Raw genomic sequence first — 25,215 nt, forward strand, 5'->3', positions numbered from 1 at the left:
GTAAGATCCTGACTGTGGTTCCTCAGTACTTGAACTCTTTCTTTTTGACTGCTTACGGTATTTTTTCTTGGACCTGGAAATTCTGGATTTTGTCTGTGACGTTCCTGAGAGTTTTCATTTTAGGTTTTCTTTCAGGATGTGACTGGCAAATTCTATTTTCAGTTTGGCCTTTGGTTCTTGCAGACCTGAGCAATTTATTTTTTTTTTCATGATTTCTTGAAATATGATGACCTGGTTTTTTTTTTTTGTTTTGTTTTGTTTTTTTGTTTTTTTGTCATGGCTTTAACATAGTCTGATGATTCTTAAATTATCTCTCCTTGGTCCATTTTTTTCAGGTCAGTGTTTTTTGTTTTTAATGATACTTTACTTTTTTTTTTTTTCTATTTTTTCCAGTCTTTTGATTTTATTTTAATATTTTCCTTTTTTCCCATAGAGTCATTAACTTGTTTGGTTTATTCTAATTTTTAAAGAATCTGTTTTCTTGGGTAAAGTTTTATATCTCTTGTACTAAGCTGTTAGTTTTTCTTTTAGTCTTTCCTACAAAGTCTTTCCAATTATTTTTCCGTTCCACTCTGATTTATAAAGTAATTTTAAAATTCTTGCTTTATTTCTTCCAGGAATTCTAGTGGACCCTTGTCTACACTGTGTTTTTCTTTGAAGTTTTGCTTGTAGGTGTTTTGAAGTCATTTGCTTTTTCTGGGTTTGCATCTGAGATATCCCTAGTATCATAGTAACTATTTGTTGTGGGAGCCTTTTTTTTTTTTAATTGTTCTTACTTCCCCAATTGGGACTTTGTATTAAGGCCCGGCCCAGCACATTTCCATCTGAGTGATGTCTGGGCCTCTTCTGGTCCTGATTTCCATTCTCTGGGATCTTGCTGTTGCTTTCTCCAGGTTTTGAGCACTGTGTTCTTCAAGAATCTCCAGAGAGGTTCAGGCCAGGAAATGGCAAACATTCGATGTACCCAAAATGATCCAATCCCTTTAATTATAGTGCCTTCCTCTGTTGATTATTTCCAATTTATGCTCCACATATCTTGTTTTTACATAATTGTTTGCATGGAGTCTCCTCCTTAGACTGAGTTCCTTGAGAGCAGGGCCATCTTTTACTTTTCTTTGTATTCCCTGCACTTACCACAGTGCCTGGCACATAGTTGATGTTTAATAAATATTTATTGACTAACTGAGCTAAGGCAGTCTTCTCCCTTTCTGTTGTGAGATTTGCAAGCTTGTGACTCCAGTTTGCTCTAAGTGACAGAGCTTTGTGCCTCCCTCTGGCCAGAGTTCCCGTAGATTGCTGCTGGCTTCGGCTATGTCAGTTAACTGGTTCAAAACAACACATGTGAGCTCCCTACCCAGCGTATTCAACTGTAGGCGTCAGATAAATCTGGGGATAGAATCTAAGATCCCATTCTAGCCCAGGTTCAAAACCACACAGCTGCTGCTGGCTTCTGTTCCTCCTTCTTGCCTAGTACACATGCTCAGGTCTGATGATTCCTTGTTCTGATATACAGCTGTAGGTAGGCCATTGCTACACACAGGTTCCCTCCCAAATCTGTATTGGATCTGTGAACTGGCTCTGAGAGGGAAACAACCTAATTATAGGTTCCAGTTGGATCCTATAGAGTGATTTGTGATCACTTCTTGTCCTAATACATAGCAAGCTGCGTTCCTCATTTTGTTCCACAGGTTGGAAGGCTCTGGGTAGCACCTTCATGGCTAGACCCTGTCCTTAATGCCTGCTGACTTGTCTCCTTATTCTAACCCCAGCTAGAAAAATGACGGAGGGTGATTTTTCCTTGTTTTTCTTGATCACAGTTTCAGTATGGTGCTCTTTATAGCTCTTGATTGGAATAGTTGTGGGAAAGAGCTAGGGTGTACTGCTTTCTCTTATTTCATCATCTTTGCTGGTCTCAAGAGTATTTGCATTGAGATTCAAGTCACTAAGATATTTATTATTTTCTTTTAGATTGTTCAGTTTGGTATGAATGAAAAAGTGGGTCAGATTTCCTTTGACCTTCCACGACAAGGAGACATGGTATTGGAGAAACCATATAGTGAAGCTACTGCAAGACTGATTGATGATGAAGTACGGATACTTATTAATGATGCTTATAGACGGACAGTAGCTCTTCTTACAGAGAAAAAAGCTGAAGTAGAGAAGGTGGGTGTTTTATGAACCAATACTTTGAAGAGTTTTGCCGAAAATTAAAGTAATAAACTTGAGTATTTATCTTCCTTAGATTAAGAAAGGTATAATTTTACATTTTATACTTGTTTTATATTTATATATATATATGCAAATGTGTACAGAGAGAGAAAGAATGGTATTTATATGGGCAGCTTGTTCTTTAAGGAAATGTTTAAGAAGGGGGAAGACACAGCTACACTCTAGACCTCTGTCTTTGAGGTGCCAGTTCTCAGCCTGATCTGAAATTCAGGCCTATCAGAGAATAAGGAGAATATTGAGATATTTGGTGTTCAGCTGTTATGTTCTTTCCCTCTTTCCTCCTGGAATTTTTTTTATGCCATCCATGCCAAATTTTGAACCACAACTGCTTAGGCTAAGGAAAGAGCAAGACTAACTGAAATTTGCCTTCTTTCATTTCTCTTCTCCTTTCTGCTCAAACAAAGATTGAAATGTCCAGAGAGCAGATGAGAGAAAAGAGTCCTTACGAATCCTTACAAACCTTGCATATAGTAGACACTTCATTAATATGTGGTAAATCAATGTAATAAATAACTAGAACTGAATAATTAAAAATTGACAATGTAAGTTATATGTGAGTATGCATGCTTCTTCATTTTTATTAGTGTATTTGGTTTGATAGTCTCCTAAAACCATTTGTACATGAATTAAGAAATCTTTATTGACCTCTGGGTTTCACATATTTAGCAAATTACTCTTTATCTAGTGTCTGTACAGATTTTAAAAAAATATTCTATTCAAATTCATCAGATATTTATTAAGTGCCTACAGGTGGTACTGGGGGAGATCGAAAAGTGTAGGTAAGATTCAATCTCTGACCTCATGGAGCTTACAGTTTAGTAGGAGGATATGACACATCTTCGGATAATTAGGATGAAGGTAACATGATAAGTAAGTACATAATGGAGCTGTAAAATGCCTTGTAAAGTCTGAAAGGAAATAGGCTATTACTGATGGGACATCAGGGAAGAATTGCTTCTTAAAGGAGGTGACTTGAAGTTGGCTTTTCAAGACTAAATAAGAATTCATTAGGCCTGGATAAGGAGGTGGAGAGAAAGGATAATTCACTCTACTTTTTATGAAAGAGACAGGTAAGTGTGTTATATTAGGGAGTTACTTTTGAAAGCAGCTTCCAGGTTACTTTACAGGTCATAGGGTTAAAAAAGCAATGAACAAATCTGTCTGAATGACTAATGTGTGTCTTGCTCTGTGCTTGGTAATGTGGAGAGCCTCTGCTCCCAGGGAATATACAGTCTGGAGACAGAATGAACAAACATGAAAAATTTAGAGGGCAATAAAGTATTAGACTATGTTATACTGATTATAGGTTTATTAGGAGTTCAGAGAAAGACATGATCATTGTACCTTGGAATAGTAGATAATGGTAATAGTAATAAGATAGTAGTAATAGTAATAATAGTAGTAATGGTCTTCCTTCCTTCAAGTCAACCTCATCACATCTGCCAGAGTGATTTCCTAAAGAGCAAGTCTGACCACGTCATTTATTGTATTTATATATATATATATATATTTTTTTTAATTTATTTTTAGTTTCCAACATTCACTTTTATAAGATTTTTGAATCCTAACTCTTTCCTCCTTCTTCCCCTTCCTAAGATGGCATGCAATCTGATATAGGCTATACATGTATAGTCATATTAAACATATTTCCACGTTAGTCATGTTGTGAAAGGAGAATCAGAACAAAAGGGAAAAACCATGAGAAAGAAACAACAAAGACGACAACAAAAAAAAGAAAATAGTATGCATTGATCTGCATTCAGACTCCATAGTTCTTCCTCTGGATGTGGACAACATTTTCCATCGCAAGTCTTGGAATTGTCTTAGATCTTTGCATTGCTGAAAAGAACAAAGTCTGTCAAAGTTTGTACTCAATAAACTCCTCCATATCCTTATTACCTCTAGGAGGAAATACATGCTCTGGCTTTAAAAGCCCTCCACAGACTGGCCCCAGCCTACCTTCTCATTCTTATTATTCCCCTTCTTACATTTTGGAGTCCAAAGACCTTCTTTCTATTCCTTACTCATAACACACTATCTTACTCTTCTGTGCCTGTGCACTAGTTGTCCTCATCCCTATGTACTCCTTCCTTACTTCTACCTCTTAGAATTTCTGTTTTCTCCAGTGTTTAGTTGAAGTGCCTTGTTCTACATCAAGTCTTTTCTAATATCTTTCCCCAGCTGTTAGCACCCTCCCTCAAAAAAAAAAAAATTTATTATGTACATACTGAATTATGTACATGTTATCTCATTTGATAGAATGTAAGCTCCTTGCAGGGAGATACATTTTCATTTTGTCTCTGTATTCCCAATACCTAGTACTACACCTCGCATGTAGTGGCACTTAAAAAATGCTTACATGTTGATTGCTGATTGAAGACTATCGTGAATAACACATGATGCAGATTTTGTAAGCTCTGTACTAGATTGTAAGCTGTTGGAAACAGAGATTGTGTTCTGTTTTTTTTGTTTAAGACACCGTGGTACTTGGCACCTCACAGATATTCAGTAAATGTTTGTTGGATGAGTTAATCCCACTTTCGTGCATCTTTTAAATCTATAATACTATGTAATAATAACTGCTGTTTCTAACAATGACCCTGATAACACTACATGTACCAGGGTACTTTCCAAATCATGAAAGATGCGTTAGATTATATGAAATATTGTTTAGCATTGTATTACCTTGTGGCACTCATTTTTTAAAAATTGGTTAATGTATATACATTTAGTATACAGACACACACACACCTATAAACTCTTGATTCAGTTTACTAGAACACCTAATTAATGCAGGTATGTAATTATGAGTTCCATATGGTAGAGGAAAACATCTTTAATACTTGCTCTTAGTGTTCACAATCTTACATTAACAATAAGAGCTGTAAGATAGAGATATATATATATATATATAAAATGCTGTGGTACTTCCTCTCAAGCAAAACATAGGTGTATTAAAATTACAGAGTAGGTGATTATTACAAACTTAGTTTAATTTAGCCCTTGCTGTAGGACTAATAGTCTGAACCAAACCTGTTTAAATGTTTTCACCTGATCATTATTAAGTGATCTGGGATAATCTTATACTGTGTTCCCCTGGTGTATGTATTTAATAGAAATTGTTCTGTTTCAGGTTGCTCTTCGATTATTAGAAAAGGAAGTATTAGATAAGTCTGATATGGTTGAACTTTTGGGCCCCAGACCCTTTGCAGAAAAATCTACCTATGAAGATTTTGTAGAGGGCACTGGAAGCTTAGATGAGGACACCTCTCTTCCAGAAGGACTTAAAGACTGGAACAAAGATCGTGAAAAGGAGAAGGAAAAAGAGGAACCACCAGATGACAAGACAGTAAAACAGATCAAAGGAGAGATGCCATTTTAATTTCGTTTTGTCTTATGTTATCAGTTTGCACAGTACTTCAACTTTGGCTTTGTCAGATTAATGAAACCCGGTGTTGAAGCATTTTGTCAGGTTGGTCTTAACCTACTATTTCCCCTAAGGTTGAAATGATAACAAAAAAGAAAGCTGTGATTTGTATACAAGGCAGGTACTTTATCTCTAGGCTTCAGAAGTCATTGTCAGTGGTGATGGTATAGCTCACATCAAAGGAGAACTAACAGAGGAGAAATCATTAAGTAAAGATTTCAGTAGAGTTGATTGGAAAGATTCTTGAACTGTGCCAAGCTCTAGTTTCTTGTACCTAGGAAACATGTGCCTGAACATGTCAGGTATAATTAATTAATTTATAAAACTTTGCAGTACTTGAGAGGTCAGTTTTTTCCTCTCACAAACCCACCCACCCTTACTTCACTCTCCTTATCCTTCAATGGTTCCCCTCTCATCTGCACAAGGCAGATAGACTGTGAAATGAATTGAACACCTAATGAGGAAAACATTCTAATTTCATGTAGTATTTTTTTAAAATTCAGATCATTTGTTGTGTTTTAATCAAAAGGTTTTCTACAGGGAGCTGTAAGATATTAAAAATGTGAATGTATTGTGTAAATAAGGCTGCTTTGAAATAAAAAATAAACTACATACAATGTCCTTTTTTGAACACAGATTTGTTTACTTTAAGAAAATATACTTGCAGTAAACTTAACTCTGGGGATGGATGATCCTCTTTATTAGAGAAGGCTCTTTCATATGAAATTTTGACGTTAGCATTCTGTCTCTTCTTATTACTTTTATAATAAGAAATGTTGATAAAGCTTCTGGTGCCCATGGGAAATCTGATAGGTGAAACTCTGATATAGTCCAGTTTATTAATGCTTCTTGTTAAGAACTCATTTGTTAACTCATCAGTTAGTTTCAACAGAACTTGGAATAGCACACTAAATCCCTTATACTGTCCCTTTTTTAGAGACAAGGAATCAAGCCTGGATTAGTTCAATTTTAACATGCCTATTAATACTTATTTAGATCTTAGCATCAAGCCCATCATGCCAGTGTTGAAGGTCATTCATTACTTTTCTAGTCCTGTAGATTTTTTATAAAGTGGTCAGAATTTGTAAAATGAGGGGGTTGAACTAGGTAATGTTAGCTCCCTTCCAACTCTGAATCTTACAGACCAGATCAAGGGTCTGCAAACTATGGCCTGCAGGCCAAATCCAACTTGCCACCTGTTTTTGTACATTTTAAAATACAGCTGTTGATTTAAAATGTAAAAACCAGTCTTAGCTCTTGGGCCAGGGGTGGGGAACTTGAGGCCACATGTGGCCCTCTAGGTCCTCAAGTGCATTGTATTCAAAGGGCCTCAAGGCCACAGGTTCCCCACCCCTGTCTTGGGCTGTAGTTTGCCAACTCCTGGACTAGATCTTTTATGTGTCTTTCTTAAATTCTGTGATTACATTTATATTATCAGTTATATCTTGAGGAAATAATCAGTTCCTGTTATATAAAGTAATATTTCTTTGTTATTTGTCCTAAAACGATTGTCAAGCTTTGCTGAGACATGGAAGCTACCAAAAATACTAGTTACTATCTCTAAGATTTTCTGACTTGCTGATAAGAGTGGTTTCTCCCTTTCAGCTTATTTCTTCAGTAACCAGCACTGGCATTTTGCAAACCCCGGAAGAGAGATGAAGCACAACCACACACCCCTAGGAGTTACTGTAGTTGTCATTAGTTTGTATAGTTATTTCTTTTTTCTTCTCTAACTTGGCTTTGTTAAAATAAGTATTTATTTTAACCTATCCCCCCCAAAAAAGCAGATGTAATAATATTTTTATTATGAATAGATTTTCTTAAAGTTTATGTTGCATATTCAGTATAATATGATACTGCACAGCCTATTTTTTCCCACAAAGGGATGAAAAGAAAAATTCTTAGTTTTCCAACTACCTTCCACGTCAGTTATCTGCCATGTTCAAAAGACTTTAAATTGAAGACAGTTTATACATTTAAAGGAATTTTATTAAGCTTTCATTCATGTTTTCATGTGATAGGGAAAATTTTTTTTATTCATTGATCTCTTCCTCATCATCTTCAAAAGTTTCCTCTCCATCATTGGCTGTAGCTTCTTGATACTGCTGGTATTCTGAGACTAGATCATTCATATTACTTTCCGCTTCTGTAAACTCCATTTCATCCATTCCCTCTCCTGTAAACCAATGAAGGAAAGCCTTCCGGCGGAACATGGCAGAGAACTGCTCAGAGATGCGTTTGAAGAGCTCCTGAATTGCAGTGCTATTGCCAATAAATGTGGAGGCCATTTTAAGGCCACGAGGAGGGATGTCACATACAGCTACCTTGACATTATTAGGGATCCACTCTACAAAATAGCTGCTATTCTTGTTCTGGATGGCCAGCATCTGCTCATCCACTTCCTTCATAGACATTGGGCCTCGGAAGACAGTGGCCACAGTGAGATACCGTCCATGTCTTGGGTCACAAGCAGCCATCATGTTCTTAGCATCAAACATTTGCTGAGTGAGTTCTGGGACCGTCAGGGCTCGGTACTGCTGACTACCTCTGGCTGTTAAAGGAGCAAAGCCTGGCATGAAGAAATGAAGGCGAGGAAAAGGGACCATGTTGACGGCCAGTTTGCGGAGATCAGCATTGAGCTGCCCCGGGAAGCGCAGTGAGGTGGTTACCCCACTCATGGTTGCAGACACCAGGTGGTTAAGGTCTCCATAGGTTGGGGTGGTAAGCTTCAAGGTACGGAAGCAGATATCGTACAAGGCCTCATTGTCAATGCAGTAAGTTTCATCTGTGTTTTCAACCAGCTGGTGGACCGACAGGGTTGCGTTATAAGGCTCCACCACAGTATCAGACACTTTGGGAGAAGGCATGACGCTAAAGGTATTCATGATTCTGTCTGGATACTCCTCTCGGATTTTGCTGATGAGCAGTGTTCCCATACCAGACCCTGTTCCTCCTCCCAGGGAGTGAGTGAGCTGAAATCCTTGCAGACAGTCACAGTGTTCACATTCTTTCCTCACTACATCAAGCACTGAATCTACTAGCTCTGCTCCTTCAGTGTAATGTCCCTTTGCCCAATTGTTTCCTGCACCGGTTTGTCCTGCAATAAAACATAGAAGAAAAATGCATGTGATTTGAAAAGGGAGGCCTAATCTTCGTCTAAAAGCATCAATACAAAAAAAGTTATGGAACTCTTCTTTCCCTATAGCCTGAGTTGCAAAATTTAAAAAGAAAAATTTAATTCTTGTGCATACATTCAGTACTCAAGTTATGTACCAGGTGTGTGGTATTCTGCTAGACAATGACAATTATCAAAGAATTATATGCCATGCTGTTTGCCCTCAAACAGCTTCTAGTTTGGAAGACAAGTTTAACAAATGACATAAATTTATAGTTATTGTATTTCCTCTAATGCATTCAGAGAGCTGGAAAAAAAAAAGATAAATCTCACCTGATAGAAGACATTTATTCCTAAAAAGTTTCTGGGGAAGCAAATTTCTGTGTGTCATAATCCCGTTTTCCTTGTTACTTTTGTCTTGAACTTGGAGAAGTATTTCACTAGGAAAAAATTTGGTCCTAATACTTCAAAGATTCATGATTCTGTCAGACTGCAACCATTCTAGCTTTGGTAAATGATAGTTTCTGTCACCAAAAATTTTATTTCCCTGTACTCAACCTCTGTGATTAGCTTCTCTGAACATCATGCAGATGGACCACGATTGGACCTATGTTCTGAAGTATTCTCCAGCTTGTTAAAAACCAACTGCAGCTTGTGCTTCACTGGCACAACCTGTGAGAACTCAAGTCATTTCCCTGCTGAGATGAGGCATCACAAGTAGGACTTTAGTAGAGAGCCGATCCAAAGATACAATAAATTTGCATGTAAGAGTAAAGCAAATCTTTTTTTTCACTTTTTCTTTTATTTATTTATTTTTTTTAGGCTACTGGGGTCAAGTGACTTGCCCAGGGTCACACAGCTAGTAAGTATCAAGTGTTTGGTCTGAGGCCAGATTTGAACTCAGGTCCTCCTGACTTTAGGGCTGGTGCTCTATCCACTGTGCCAACTAGCTGCCCCTGTAAGTCTTTTTTTAAAAGCACATTTGAATTTTTTCTAATTTATCAACTTTTATTTTTTATTTATATATATTTTAAATTAACATTTATTTTCTCTCCTACCTCTTTCCCACTGGAAAAAAGGAGAGGGAAGACAAAACTTTTGTAACATATAGTCAGGCAAAGCAAATTCCTGTATTGGCCATGTTAAAAAATGTGTCTCATTCTGCATATTTAGTCCCATCACCTCTGTTGGGAGGTTGGTAGGCAGCATTCTTTCTCCTCTGGAATCATGTTTGATCCTTCCACTGATCAAAGTCTTTCAGAATTATTCACTTTAAATTAATTTTCTAATAAAAGATTAGTATGTAGGAAAATGTTAACATAAAATTGAGTTATTTTTAGCCCGAAGTTCAGACAGCTTACCTAAATAGAACATACTCCATTGAAAAGTCGCCTAACCTCTCTTAGTCTTTTCTACAAAGGATCAAAATCCTCTGGCTTTTTTTGTCCTGTTACTAATCCTTGATAGAATGCTACTTGGAAATAATAGTTTGATCTGGGCAGAAGAGGCAAAACCACATCAGAAACACTGTTTTAAGATGCAGTCATATGTTAACAGGAGGGGAGGAAAGCACATTTACTGAAGCACAGTGTGGTTTAGTGGGAAAAGGACTTGTCTTGGGGTCAGAAGACTGAAGTCTAGATTCTAACACATTAGCAGTATAACTGAGGAAATGTCAGTGGCAAGTCAGATTGAAAGATCCTATGATCCTTAGCAGCAAAGCAAATACATTTTCTTTGAAGTCATCTCTTCCTAAAAAACCTCATTTTCTAATGTTGAGCCATTGCACATTGCCAAGGACTTTGATGGCCAGAACTCTTTTTTCTGGGTCTTGAGTAGCTGTGGCTGCAGCATTCATAGAAGCAATTACTAGGCCAAATCTCCAAATCTTTCGCTTTTTAGGATGATGGTTACATGACCCTTTACACTTGAGTCCTTTACCTTCTTACTCTATTTTCTCTCATGCTCTGCCAAACCCCAACCTTGGATCATTCCCACCATTTTGTTTCTATTCACATGCTACTGACTGAATCAATAAAAATTGTCAATTCAGTAAGCGTTTATTAAGCACCTACTATGTGCCAGACACTCCCAAGCACTATAAATTTGTTATAAATAATCTGAACGGGGCCTTTACTGCAGTAAGGCAATCCTTAATATTTCCTTAGTTGATTCACTATCCACTCACTGTAGCAGGTGTTCCAAAACTTTTCATTCATTCTTGAGCCTACCGCCTTCCCCCAACCCTCTCAGCTGAAGGCTTCTCTTACTTCATTGAAAAAACTGTCATTCATGAAGAGCTTCCTCTTTTCCCCTCCTCATCTTACATTACTTAGCTGCCTTCTACTATCTCATGAAAAAGTGGTCCTTGCAAAGGCAAATCCATACGTGTTCCCCCTTGATCCCATCTTACCTCATCTCCGGCTTATTGCTCCCACTACCATATCCATTTTCTAGCTAATCTTCACTCTCTACCTATTGACTGCATCTCTGATTCCTACAAACATGTCCATATCTCTCCCAGCTTTAAAAAAAAACAAACAAAAACATAATTTTTCTGACCATCCCTATTATCATACCTTTTCCCTTTCATAGCTAAACTCTGAGAAAGCCATCTCTACTTGGTGTCTCCACTTTCTCAGCTCTTCCTTGCTTCTGAATCCTCTTCAGTCTGTCTTCTGACTTCATCATTCAGCTGAAATTGCTCTCTCCAAAGTTACTAATGATCTTTTAATTGCCCATTCTAATGGCTTTTTTCAGTCCTCATCCTTGCCCTCTCTGCAGCCTCTGACATTGTCAATCACCCTCTTCTCCTTGATATTCTCTTCTCTAGCTTTTCTTGATACTGTTCTCTCCTGGTTCTTCTCTTGCCTGTCTGACTACTCTTCAGTCTCCTTTGCTAACTATGAGTGTTCACCATGGCTGTGTTCTGGGCCTTTTTCTCCTAGTCTCACCTGGTTATCTCATTGGCACCCATGGGTTCAATTACTATCTCTATGCAGATAATTTCCAAAACTATATATCCAGCACTAATCTCTCTCCTGAGCTCCAGTCTCACATCACCTTTTGAACATCTCAAACTGGATGTCCTATAGACATCTCAAACCTAACATTCTTAAACAGAGTCCATTTTCTTTTCCCCAAAGCCTCCTGTTTTCTGATCTTCCCTATTACTGTTGAGAGTACCACCCGCGTGCCACCCAAACTTACGTGTTTTGGTGCCATCCTCAACTTCTTACTTGCACTCACCCCACATATGCAATCTGTTGCCAAGTCTTATCATTTCTACCTTCACTTCTCTCAAATGCATCCCCTTCTCTCCATTCACAGAGTTACCGCCCTGGTCTGGGTCCTTATCACCTCACACCTGGACTATTACAATACAGGTCTCTTCTCTACACCAATCTGTCCTTCACTCCAGAGTGATTTCCTTAATATAGGCTTGGCTTTGGCAACCCCCCCTCCATATAAAATCCTCTGTTTAGCATCTAAAGTCTGTCACTGTCCCCTTCCTACTTTTTCAGTTTCCTTACACCTTGCTCTCCTCCTCATACTTTACAGGACAGAACCCTGGCCTTCTTGCACGTGATGCTCCGTCTCTTGATTCTGTAACTTCATTGATTATCTCCCAAGCCTGAAATTTTCTCCCTCCTCATCTCTGCCTCTGGCTTTCCTGGCTTCCTTCAGCTCAATTCTCACTTCCTACAAGAGGTCTTCCTTCCCCCCAAGCCCTGACTTCCCATTGCTAGTGCCTTCCTTTTGTGGTTCCTTTCCGTTTATACTATATATCTTATATGTAATTTTTTTTGCATGTGTATCCCCCATTAGAATGTAATCTTCTTGATGACAGGGACCATATTTTTGCCTTTCCTTCTATCCCTAGTGCATATATTAAGCCCTTAATAAATGCTTGTTGACTAGGCCCAATGCTTTTAAGGAGGTATTGGCAGTAAACATGGAGACATATGTGTGCATATATATGGATATATACTGGAGCCATGATTTCCTTGATGTAGGAAACATCCTCTAACAGCGTAGGTCAGCACCTTCTCTGAAACTTGTGGTCTTAGTTGCCTAGAGCAGAGGTGTCAAATTTGTTCATGTGGCCCTAACCAGATTAAAATGTAATTAGAAAATGTTTTTAAAATAAATAAAAATATATAAATAATGTTAATTTGTGGTTTTTCTAAGTCAACATGTGGTGTTTCTTTTTGAATCTGAGAAGTTAAATGATTTGCCAGAGGTCATACAGTCATTATGTGTCAAGAGACAGGATTCAAATCCTTGTCTTCTTGGCTTAAAGGATGGCTTTCTTTTTCACTATTCCCTGACGCTTCATGTGAGTATGCTTCCCTAGCAACACTATTTGCATTAGCAGAAAACTAGAAACAACCTCAAGTTTCCATTGGTTGAGAAATGGCTAAGCTAAATTACGAAATATGAATATAATAGAAAATATTTACACTACAAGTAACATGTGAAGAACATGTGAACGCTGCATGTAAACTGATACCATGTAAAAGAAGAATCAATCAATAGTATAAACACGGATTACTGCCACATAATTAAAGACAACAATAACAACTATAGCCTCCTTTCACTCTGGATGCTATACCCGAAATCACGTTAGCTTTTTTAAAATAATTGTTATTAATAATAATACTAATGCCTAACTAATGTATAGTGCTTACTATGTGCCAGGCACTGTGCTAAGTGCTTTACAAATATTATCTCATTTGATTCTCACAACAACCCTGGGACAGAGATGCTATTATTATCCCCATTTTACAGATGAGGAAACTGAGGCAAACAGAGGTCAAATGACCTGCCCAGAGTCACACAGCTAGTAAGTGTCCAAGGTCAAATTTGAAATCGGGTATCCCTGATTCCAGGCACAATGCCCTATCTACTTCACTACCTAGCTGCCTCATTCCACTGTTAACTTGTGCTCAACTTTCAGACCACCAAAAACCATAGAAAGAGAAACTTCACTTATTCCCAAGGCATCTTTCATTGGCAGCTTTCAAATACTTGACAGATATTGACTAAAACAAACTATTATTTACCTACAAATCATAGGCTGGGTGATAACAAAATTCTACAACAAATTCCAAAGCCACACTATGAGTCAGTGGCAAAGGAAGCTACAGATCCCCTAATTTTGACTTTTGGCTAGCAGATCTTCTCCGATGAATAGAGAAAACATGAAGCCAAACCACAAAGCTGGAGAAGTGGGGGTGGGAAGAAGCAGGCATTGTTTTAAAAAAAAGAAAGAGTCAGGAATTCTCAAGCTTTCCAGCTCTCTGCTACAGACACTGCCCTGAAATAATCCAAATGTGATTTTTGTATGTGGACTGCCTGCCATACTGAAGATGGGCTCACTTGATGTTATCTAGCCACAGGCTTCCGCTGACTTAATCTTTATTTATTTTTACTGGTTTGAAGCCAGCTACCTAAAGGGCAAACTGCTTTGTCTGGGTTTCACCAGTTTATGACAATTCACAATTCGCAAACTGAGGTGATTAAAAAAACCAAAGATCAAATTAGTGATAGTGATAAGCATGAAAAAAAAAATAAAAACAAAATATTTTAAGTGCACGAAAGAAAAAAAACAAGGGTAGAAGGGTACAAAAAAGGAGCAATTTTGTTACTACCTTGCTAAATATAATATATAGTCTTTAAAAAAAAAATCCAACTCTACATCAGGGTTTGTTTGGTCTACTTCCTGGTGGGCCATGGGTGGCTCCATGAGCTAAGACTGATGTTTATATGTAAATGATCATTTTTACATATAAATAGTTTACATGTAAATGCATTTACATGTAAAAAACATTCTTGGCTCGTTGGCAGTACAAAAACAGGTGGTATCCAGCCCATGGACCCTAGTTTGACATCCCCTACTGTACATTATGTCCAGTTTCTTAATACAGTTCTCTTTCCTGTTTTTCATATATTAAAATATTTGTGTTTGATGAGTGGGTACAGAATAAAATAAACCATGAACCAATATATATACTAAGTCTCTTTGGTATACCAGTGCTAAGTCAGACAAGTCAGGATCACAGATTTTAGAATCAGAATGGTCCTTAGAGGTCATTGAGTCTAACCTTTTTATTTTACAGATGAGGAAACTGAGGCCTAGAGCTAGTGACTCAAAGGGGATTTGAACTCAGGTCTTCCTGACTCCAGGTCACCTGTGCTATATACTACATTAGTCATATCAAATTCAAATAAAAACGGGGGCCACTAAACCACATACAGGGGCTGCTAGGTGGCTCAGTATATAGAATACTAGGCCTGGAGTCAGGAAGACTCTTCTTTCCGAGTACAAATCTGGTCCCAGACACTCACTAGCTATGTGACCCTGGGCAAGTCACTTAACTCTATTTGCCCCAGTTTCCTTATCTATAAAATGAGCTACAGAAGAAAATGGCAAACCAACCAGTATCTTTGCCAAGAAAACCCCAAATGGGGTCACAAAGAGTTGGATATGACTGAAAAAGACTGAATAACAATATTAATTCATATGGGGCAGGTAGATGGTGCATGGCTAGAGCACTGGGCTTGGAGTCAGGAAGATCTGAGTTCAAGTCTAGCCTCAGACCCTTACTAAGTGTGACTTGGCAAGTCACAACTGAAAACAACTCAACAACAACAATAAAACATATATGAAGATCCCTGCAGGTCACCTATTGTATTTTTATTTATTTTGTTAAATATTCCTCAATTATATTTTACTCTAGTTTGGGCCTGCCCATGTGTTTGACACCTCTGCACTACCCCACAGTCCTCCTCTGTGGTTCTTTTTCCTCCCATTAGATTGTCAGCTTCTTGACAACACAGACATCCAGATTCCCTCACAGCATCTAGTCCAGTGCTGGTCACATCATAAGTGCCTATTAACTATTTGCTGATTGAGAGTTTAAATCTTTTATTATTTCCGAAAGGTAGAGAAATAGGTGGGGAAAAAACAAACACACCTTAGCCACTGAGCTCCTTCTCTGGTCCTGGTAAATATACCAAAAAGCATTTAAATCACCGATGATTTGTTTCTAGAGTTGCAGCAGATTTCTCTCTGGCATGTGCCCCACTTGGTATCTGCACCTGTTGGTAGGAGCTCCAGAGATATTCAGTCTCTTACCTAACTCAGGAGTAAATTCTGCACCTCCTTGCAGTTATTCTTTGCCCAGATTTCCTTTGGTTTAACAGGCACAATGGCCATTTGCACAGCAGCATCCGATATTTATTAAGAAAGGGACATATCAGGCCAAAACTGAGACAGCAGCTCAAGCTTTCCAGTCTTCTGCATGGGGAGCCAGGGCATGGTACAATTACTGAGCATTTCAATTGTTTCAAGTGAGCCATTTCCTTGTTCCGTTTTCCCCTGACTGTAGGCACAGTCTCGGATGTGACTATTACCTCCTGAGGATACAGAAATCACTGTGCTTCCTGCACAGCTGTGGAACAACATAAAAAACAGTTGTTTTTTCTCCTTCTCCTTCATCTTCATCGTCTTTGTCTCTTCATCGCCTTTTTCTTCTCCTCTTCCTCCTCATGCTCTTCTTTCTCTCTTCCTCCTCCTTCTTCCTCTTCTCTCCTTCCCTCTCCCCCTCTTCTTCTCTCCCTCTCTCCTTTTTTTCTCTCTTTCCCTCTCTCCCCTTTCGTTCTTTCTCCCTTCCTCTCTCTCTTCCTCCCTCCCTCCTGTTTTTTTCCTCCTACTATCTTTCTTTCTCTCTCTTTTTCTTCCCTTCTCTCTCCCTCTCCCTCTCTTGCTAAGGTGGCCAGCCACATGTGGCAAGGTGGCCAGCCACATGTGGCAAGCAGGCACCAAAGACCCAACAGAGGACAGGCTACATCCCTGAGCCAAGCTCTGTTGAAGCTACAAGACTCAGAAAAGCAGTTATGTTTCCTCTTTGATCGTTGAATAAGGATTATACCTTCTTGCAAGAAGATAACATTACTGTAGCTACTTTTTAAAAAGTGGGAATGCATTCCTCCATTAAAATAACAAAAAGGTGGAACTGAAAACAAACAGGTTACTTCAGAGAAGCATAAAACAAGAATAAATCAAGTCAGAAGCTGTTCCTTCAGTGAACTTAGAGCAGACTCCAAACCTCTGTTCCCTTTTTCTGAGTTTATACCATTTGCTGTGGTTGCTAAATATTTACAGTAGATTGATTGGTCCTGAAGCTTTCTCTATGTGTTCTTGGAAAAAGAAAGAAGCTAGAGACTTCTGAATATTTTGCAACAGTCTCATAGCAACTGGAGCTCCTAGTTAAATATTTGGGGGTTATGAAATGAACATCACTAGTAATAGCGTGTTGTGACATTGCAGTCAGTGACTCCTGACTATAGAAAATGAGACTGTAATTTTCCAAGCTTCAGTCAAGCCTCAACAGATACCACTGAGCTGTCTTTCCCTGGCAAAGGACACACCCTCTGATTTATGTCCTGTTCAAACCTCTCTGAAGGCACCACTGCACTGTTTAGGTTTTCTAACACTCATGTCTGCCAGATCTGAAACTGGAGAAAAAGTTACAAATGGGAGAATTGCTAAAAGTAAACCCTAACTTTCAGCTGTTCTTTTTGCCATAATATGCATATGACACATTTGACCCACTGAGATATCTTCCCACAGGATGCCTCCATAACTATAGCCTAAGCAGAAATCAATTGGTTTGACTCACTAGCCAGGAAAAATAGGATTTAATCCATTTTTCCCTACAAAAAAATGCATTCCTGTTCTTTTATACCTTGCTGCATACACATGCTTTCCAATTCAGGTGTAGGTTTTTACAAAATACACTTTAACAACTTAAAAAAAAAAGTCAACTCACATAATCTTGGTTTGTATTCATTCTGTTGGGGGAAGTCATAGATGGGTGGTGAGCAATAGTAAGGAACTTCCACTAGATCGGTTACCTGTTGTTAGTGACCACTCAGTGGAAGTACCCCTTCCATTTGGAGTCTAAATCAGGGGTTCTGAATCTAGGGGTCCATTGATCCCTCTAGACTTCAGGGGTTCTGTGAATTTAGATGGGAAAAAATTAGATTTTTATTTTCATTAACCTTGAACTAAAAATTAGTATTTCCTTCAATTACTTAGAAAACATTATCTGAGAAGGGGTCCATAGACTTCACTAGACTGCCCAAGGGGTCCATGACACAAAAAAGGTCTAAAGACAGCTAATATCAATATTTCAGCTACTCTAAGAGTTGCTGTCTTTCACTCGGAATACCTGACCCTCCAGTTCCAATTCAAACACATGTGCATTGCTTGTTTCTTTTCATCCCAGCCCTCTATACTGGAGACTGTATGACAGAGTGGTAAGAGCCCTGGACCTGTTGCCTATTAATGAATCCTACAGGACTTTGGAAGTCCTATAGTCCTATAGGAAGTCCTATATTGCTACCATAGAAAGAGGACAGGATCTAGAGTCAAGGGACCTGGATTCAAATCCCAGGTCATCTGCTTACTAGACACTTACTTAGCTGTAAGTTACTAAACTTCCCTCAGCCTCAGTTTCCTCATCTGTAAAATGACAACATTCAATCCCAGGACAAGAGGTTCAACTGAAATAACATGGTGAACACTTTCCAAACTTTAAAGCTCCACCTAAATACCAGCTATTGTTATTACTGTCCCTTTGACAGTAGGCTAATCATTTAATCCCGTAGGCCTCCATTTACCCAACTGGAAAGTGGAAAGAGAACTTGTGGCTCTAAATGTATGATCTTATGACCTGGGTGAGTGTGCCAGCTGGACCACTTGTTAGCTATATGACTTGGGGCAAATTATTTCACTTTGCTCTGTTTTATTCACTCACTCAGTCAATATTTATTAAATGCCTTCTATGTGCCAGACACTCTGCTGGGATACAAAAAGGCAAAAAACAATCCCTGTTTCCTCATCTTGAAAATGAGAAAAAGTATGCATTTTTTGCTTACTAAATAGGGTTATTATGAGGAATAAAGGAGATTTCCCATGTGAAAATACTTCCAAAACTGCAAAAGAGCTAAATAAACGTAAAGTAGTCATTCTCAGAAAGGCAGCATGGTTGAGTAGGGAAAACATGGGTTTGAGTCCTGCCTCTATATTTACTAGGGATGAGACCATTGACAAGTCACCTCCTAGGATCATCGATTTAGAACCAAAGGGACCTCAAAGGCCATCTAGTCCATTCCCCCCATTTTACAGATGAAGAAACAGGCCCAGAAAGGTAAAGAAGAGATCTGCCCAAGGACAGTAAGTGGCAAAAACCAGGACAGGAACCCATTTCTTCTAACAACCTTTTTGAGACTCAGTTTCCTTATCTGCAAAGTGAAGATAATAATACCTGTAAGTCCTCAGCTCACATGAGATAAAGTAGGCAATAAGATGCCTTTGCATACCTTAAAATGCAACATAAAATATCAGCTATTATTATTCTCCCACACATTAGAGAATTAAAAAGCAGAAGCTTATATGATCTAGGGGAAACCAAGAAGATGGGTGCACATAATCTCCCTCCCAGAGAGGGGGATCTGAGCATTGGTTTGTTTGTTATATTTTTCCCCAGCAAGAAGGTTGTTGTTGACATTGTTAAGCTGATATTCAGCTATTGAATGAGCTTTAGGATTTTAAAATGTCACAGGAGGACATATATTTCAGTAGAAATCATCTACTTCAGTTCTCTACTTTTACCATGGAGGAAAGTGAGGTACAGCCAGATGAAGTCATTTGATCCTGATCACACAAGCAGTACCTAAGTAGCAGATTAGAAAATCCTTCTAACACTCCTAATCCTGGAAGTGTGTCAGATTTGAAATTATAGTTGGACATAGTAGATATTTTTATTCTACAAAACTGGCATTTCCCTAAAATGGTGGAGTTTGCTATCATTTAAAGGAAAATAAAACCCAAACTTCACTGGCACTCCCCAAGAGAGAATTTCCCTTGAACTTGGGCCATTTTTTCTGCATATTTCCTGTGAGGACACTGTGGCCAATTCTAGGCATCAATATTTCCTTAGTGGGGAGAGAAAATGAAGGATGTGGTGTCATAAAGATAGTGGGAGGACCCCAAAGCTAGACCTATGAGCTTAGAGGCAAGGTTTGGTGAAGGCTCAGCTCTGCAACCTCTTCCTTTTACAAAGAGAAGAGTTTGGGGGGTTTTGGCTGCTTTCCTCAATAACTGTAGTACCAGAAACCAAACTTAGACACAAGCCCCACCCGAATCACTCCCACTTTTGGCCAACTATGTCTTCCCAGGAGTTACTGCAGTGCACCTGAAGCTGGGGGAGCTGGGCATGTGACTTTCATAGACCCATCACAGTTAACTTGTTGCCCGAATTTCATAAAGATCTGGTTCCAACCTGAACCAGTATCCCTGGGGTTAGTAGAAAGAACATTGTAACTGGAAACAGAAGACTTTGGTTGAAATCCTACTTTTTTTTTTTTTTGGTTGAAGGCAATTGGGGCTAAGTGACTTGCCTAAAGTAACACAGCTAGTGAGTGTTACGTGTCTGAGGCCAGATTTGAACTCAGGTCTTCCTGACTCCAGGGCTGGTGCTCTATCCACTAAGTCACCTAGCTACCCCACAAATCCTACTTTCTAGACTAATTGTGTGACCTTCATAAAGCACTTCAGTTCTCTCAGTTTCCTCTTTCATAAAATGATGGAGGTCAGAAAACATAGTGCTAAGTCTGATTCTGTAGACTGGGATACCCGTTTTCTCCTTCCAACATCATCATAGCCTTTACCGCTTAGAGAGGAGAACCAGAGGAGCCCTAAAATTTGGTCTGTGTCCTAGTTCTTGCAAAGATAATTCTGTACAAATGGGTAGCGTCACTTCACTATGTGGCCTTACACCCTTCGGGATGGGAATGGAGTTGGGGGGCATTCTCCCCTCTTCCTATGACATTATACTAAACTTGTCCTGTAGGCACTAATTTATTTAGTATGTACACTGAGGATTTGGGTAGAGCAGTAATATTCACTGTGGCTCATTTTAGATCCCACCCTGCCCCCCCCAACACTCCCATGGACTGACACACTCCACACTCACGCCGTTTCCCTAACACCAATTCAATTAGTGGAGCTACTGAGAATATTTGTGACTAATTGTGGGTACACATTTATCATCTTAATTTTTATGATCTTTAATGTAAATTCTCTTCTGCAGTAGATAATATATATATTTAAAATCCACATGGTTTGTATTTTGAGCCAGTTTTTGGAACAGCCTTGGAAGGCCACTACAATTCATGAACCACACTGATTCAAATAATGGGATGGAACACAGGGCAGAGGAGAGATGCTCCCAGTTTCATGTTGCTACATCTTTTTACTCTAAGGTCCCTGAGGCACTAACTACCTCAGGGAGAAGCTAAAAGAGATACAACACTTTTCCTCTCTAAGACTTTACTCATTCCTGGAATGACCTCCCTCCTCTTCTCTGTCTAAGTTCCTCCTCATTCTTCAAGGACTAACTCAAGCTTCATTTTTTTTTTTTTTTTTTGGAATGAGGCAATCGGGGTTAAGTTACTTGCCCAGGGTCACACAGCTAGTAAATGTCAAGTGTCTGAGGCTGGATTTGAACTCAGGTCCTCCTAACTCAAGAGCTGGAGCTTCATCCACTGCATCACCTACCCTGTTCCCCAAACTTCATTCTTCTGTGAAACTTTTTTTGAACACTGTAGTCTGAAAGTATCATTGCCTCCATAGTATCTCTTTCTGCCAGAACCTGATCTTACACTTGCTTATAATTGTTACTTATCTTTTCACGTGTATGTGTCTCATCTCTCCTACAGGACTGCAATTCCTGCAGAAGAGGTCCTTGTCTTAAAACTTTCTGTACCCCCAGTGCTATTCTATGCTATGCTAGCTTAGGGACTGAATTATGGTAGGAGTCCAATAAATGCTTGTGAATTTATTGGGGCAACTATATAAATAGCATTTGTTGAAGGAATTTATGAATAAATAAAGGAATGCATGAATGAGAAACACTGCTTTTCTATCAGGTACATTTAAAGAGCTATTAATAGTAGTGGTAGCATTAATAATACTACAATTTTGTTTTCATACAAGAGTGTTTTCTGTTCCTGTAAAGTTCAAAGTTCATATCTATCTAGTGCCTCATTTTTCCTGCTCCTCAAGAGTTTGAACATGAGGCAGATCATTCCCCCCCATACACATACACCCCTAATCCCCATTTTGCAGATGGAGAAGGAAAGACACAAAAGCCTAAAGTGATATTGATGATTGTCACCCAATGACACAGAAAATCAGACAGGAACATACGTACCAAAGATGAAATTGTCAGGCCGAAAGAGTTGACCAAAAGGCCCAGATCTCACACTGTCCATGGTTCCTGGTTCCAAGTCCACTAGGATGGCCCTGGGAACATACTTCTGGGCTATATTAAAAAAAAAACAAACCCATCCCACCATGTTATTTTCTAAGGCTCTCTTCCAGGTAGGAGCTAACCTCTCTCTGATTAATTCCATTAATCTTGACAACTCCCTGGGATGTATCCTGGGAGTTGGGTCTCATTCAGAGAGGCTTCTATGAGCCTGCTATGACTTCCTTGTTTCCAAAGGGAAGCTTTCCATTTTTAGTTCCATGGAAGATAAATTGTTTTTGTTGTAGCAGCTGATTTGGTGCTCTTTTGGTTCTTTGGTCAATTTCTCTCCTCTAAAAAGTTTAATCTTATTAATATTGGTTCCCAAAATAGGTTCTCAAAAATTCCAATGAAAATCATGTAGCCCTCTACCTTCCTGCTGATTACTTTCATTTGTATGGACCCTTTTCATTCCAGCTGGACAAGAAAGAAATTGTTTCCAGCTACCCAATAGAGTATAGCTGCTTCTGAGGTGAAATGTGAACAGAAACTATTCTAATACACTCCCTAGACACAAAGAGTTCAAGATGACCTAAGTCTCTAGAAAACTAGTCATAACCAGTTCTTAGAGAACTGAAATCCACCAATAATCTAAACATTTAACCTTTATCCCCTAGTATTAACTTCCTTCCCCACAAAGACTCATCATCATGGTCTCAGCAGCAAAATTGATAGATTCTAATTTAACTGTCTTTGTCCTTGGATGCACAAGCAGAGAAAAGAAATAAAAACCCAAAGGGCAGACAGCAAAAGTGAGAAAGAGAAGCCAGAAACCCAAATGAGCCAAAAGTTATATAACACAAACTCCTTTTTAGTCAAAAGTTAGCAATACTTTTTCTTCTAAACGTGTAAAATGTGGTTTTTGATTGGGGAGAGGTGGGGGGGATAATAAGAGAGGGGTGGCTTGGGGAAGGAAGAAAAAAACTGGCATCCCAGACAACTGAACACTTCTGGTTGGAATTCATTTAAATTAACAGCGGATTTCCCGCCTCTGAGGGGGAGGAGCAGCAGCAAGCTCCTATTGCAACTTTTCCGAAAACATAACTGTCTTCCGGGCCCCCTTCCTTCTCCTCCGCAGGGCCGTGCAGAAAGAGCTGTCCAGAGGGAGGGAGGGAGGTGAGGGACCCTGCCCAGACAGACTAACTAGGCTGACCGCCAGGGAACCATGCCCTGGGGGAGAGTGCTTGCCTCTCCAGCAGGTCCGGCCTCGAGGGGTGGAGGGTTAGCGGATGGGAGGAGACAGTCCCCGACCCCCTTTCCTGGCGCACCGCACACGGGCACAACTCACTGGATGACTCATTGTAGTAGACGTTGATTCTCTCCAGCTGCAGCGCCGAGTCACCCACGTAGCCTCCGGCTGGGTCAATCCCGTGCTCATCGCTGATCACTTCCCAAAACTTGAGGGAGGAGGAAGAGCAGAAAGGAACAAAGGGGGTGGGGAGGACAGAAAGTAAGCACTTAGATGGACTGAACCCCTTCCTGGGCTGCCTGTCCCTGCCACCCAAACAGCCCTCCTCCCTCACACCCCATTCCCTATCCACCGAGGGAATGCGGGCAGCCTCCCTCCTCCTCTTCTCTCTGAGTCCTAGGGAGAGGCGGGTAGTAAGTACTCCTGATTAGGCAGGAGGGGAGGATTGCTGGGGGCGGGCGAGGGGGGGGATCCGTAGGTGGGTGGGGAAGAAGTTGGGGGGCGGGGGACGTGGTATAGCAGCTGCTGAATTCCTGGCGCGCCTGAGCTCTGCGTTGAGCCGCTCCCTCTCTGCTTTGGGAGGGAGTGGACTGGAAACGAGGAGACTGGACGGGCCAAACCGGGATGGGGGATGAGGGATGAGGGGTAAGGGTGGATCAGCGTGGCCTGTGCCGGATTTAGGACTCTTGGCTTCCTGCTGACCCCCACCTTCACTCAGCCTCCTCCACTGCCTCAGGCTATATTTTAGAGTTACACGCGGTCGGGCAGAGTAGGGTTTTGTGTGACTTTGGATGCCTAGAATGGGGCAGGGAGAGGATTGAGGACTGCGGGACGGGTAGTGGGATAGGACGCCAGGAGAGCTCTGGAGAGAGAAACTGGGGGTAGTTGCATGGAGATGCGAGAAGGGAAGAGAGGGGACTGCCTGGCCCGACTGATGACACTTTAGAGGGACCGCACAGCTAATTCATCTCTCCTGGTACCAAACTCAATAAACAGCAATCCTTCAGCACCACCCAACATCATCTTCCTAATTCTGCTTGCAATCTCTAAGAAGCACCCCTCCCCGCCAAAACAGACGACCTTCCCCACCCCGCTCCAAACCCACCCCCACCCCTGGCGCAGCCCTACTCTCCTACCTTGGTGCCAATTTGATTCCCGCACTGTCCTGCCTGGATATGGACGATCTCCCTCATCGCGGACGGCGGTACCGAGTTCCGCTGAGCACTGCTGTGTCCTCCGGCTCTAGGACGTGAGCGCAAGCGGTTTGTATAGGGGGAAGATGGTCTGAGTGAAGATCCGGGGACACTGCGGGGACTTCGGACTCAACCACCTCGTCTTGTCTAGTTCCCCGCTGTTTCCTCTCCCTTCCCAACAGCTGCAGTGGTTCGTGTCCCCGACTAGTCCCGACTGCCCGAGCCCAAGAGAGACCAGCTCCGGACCCCGCCTCTTCCACCCAATGCTATCTTCCACCCCTGGCCTCGCCCCTGAGGCACAGAGGAGGTCCCGGGACCAATAGTAACGGGCCTTAACCCTCCCGGAGACGCCCCCATTTTCCTCCTCCTCCTTCTCCTCCCCCCTCAGCTCTGCCCTACAAACCCAAATCGAGCTTTTGAGCATCAACCACAGGGCAGGGCTCAATCTTCGCTAGCCCACCAGGAGCTTGCAGTCCAGATTGAAGTGTTTTGCTAGGACTCTAGGACTAAGAACGAAACCGACTGTGTTCTCGGTTCCTACTAACCCGCCGCCCGCTCCCCCTCTCTCCCATTTCTTGATATAGTAAAAAGTGCTCTAGATATGTTGACGATCTCATTTCCTCGTCTGTAAAAAAATTAGTAGCTGGGTTACAAGGAGGCAGTATGGTGCAGTAGATAAG

The 25,215-nt window shown here is 40.4% G+C and overlaps 2 protein-coding genes across 5 annotated transcripts in view; one reads left to right on the forward strand and one right to left on the reverse strand.

Moving 5' to 3' along the window:
• Nucleotides 1-6,360, forward strand: part of LOC114053811 (AFG3-like protein 2) — a 53,905-nt gene extending 47,545 nt beyond the window's left edge. For all 3 annotated transcript variants that reach the window (XM_027876939.1, XM_027876941.1, XM_027876940.1), the window contains exons 16-17: nucleotides 1,969-2,163; nucleotides 5,363-6,360. In XM_027876939.1, coding sequence (XP_027732740.1) covers nucleotides 1,969-2,163; nucleotides 5,363-5,611 — 444 coding nt within the window. In that variant the 3' untranslated portion in view covers nucleotides 5,612-6,360. The remainder of the gene's footprint in view (nucleotides 1-1,968; nucleotides 2,164-5,362) is intronic.
• A 1,267-nt stretch (nucleotides 6,361-7,627) lies between these two features.
• Nucleotides 7,628-24,758, reverse strand: LOC114053812 (tubulin beta-5 chain). Of its 2 annotated transcripts, XM_027876942.1 has the most exons (4): nucleotides 24,479-24,758; nucleotides 23,442-23,550; nucleotides 22,058-22,168; nucleotides 7,628-8,753 (listed from the first exon to the last, which is right to left on the reverse strand). In XM_027876942.1, exons 1-4 carry the CDS (start codon nucleotides 24,533-24,535, stop codon nucleotides 7,690-7,692), a joined length of 1,341 nt encoding a protein of 446 aa, XP_027732743.1. In that variant the 5' UTR covers nucleotides 24,536-24,758; the 3' UTR covers nucleotides 7,628-7,689. The 2 variants fall into 2 exon arrangements, with proteins under 2 accessions (XP_027732743.1, XP_027732744.1); XM_027876943.1 differs by lacking the exons at nucleotides 23,442-23,550; nucleotides 24,479-24,758 and adding an exon at nucleotides 23,342-23,421.
• Between the last annotated feature and the right edge of the window lie 457 nt (nucleotides 24,759-25,215).

This window comes from Vombatus ursinus, unplaced genomic scaffold (genome assembly GCF_900497805.2).
Source record: "Vombatus ursinus unplaced genomic scaffold, bare-nosed wombat genome assembly UNPS02014812.1, whole genome shotgun sequence".
NCBI classification, from domain to species: domain Eukaryota; kingdom Metazoa; phylum Chordata; class Mammalia; order Diprotodontia; family Vombatidae; genus Vombatus; species Vombatus ursinus.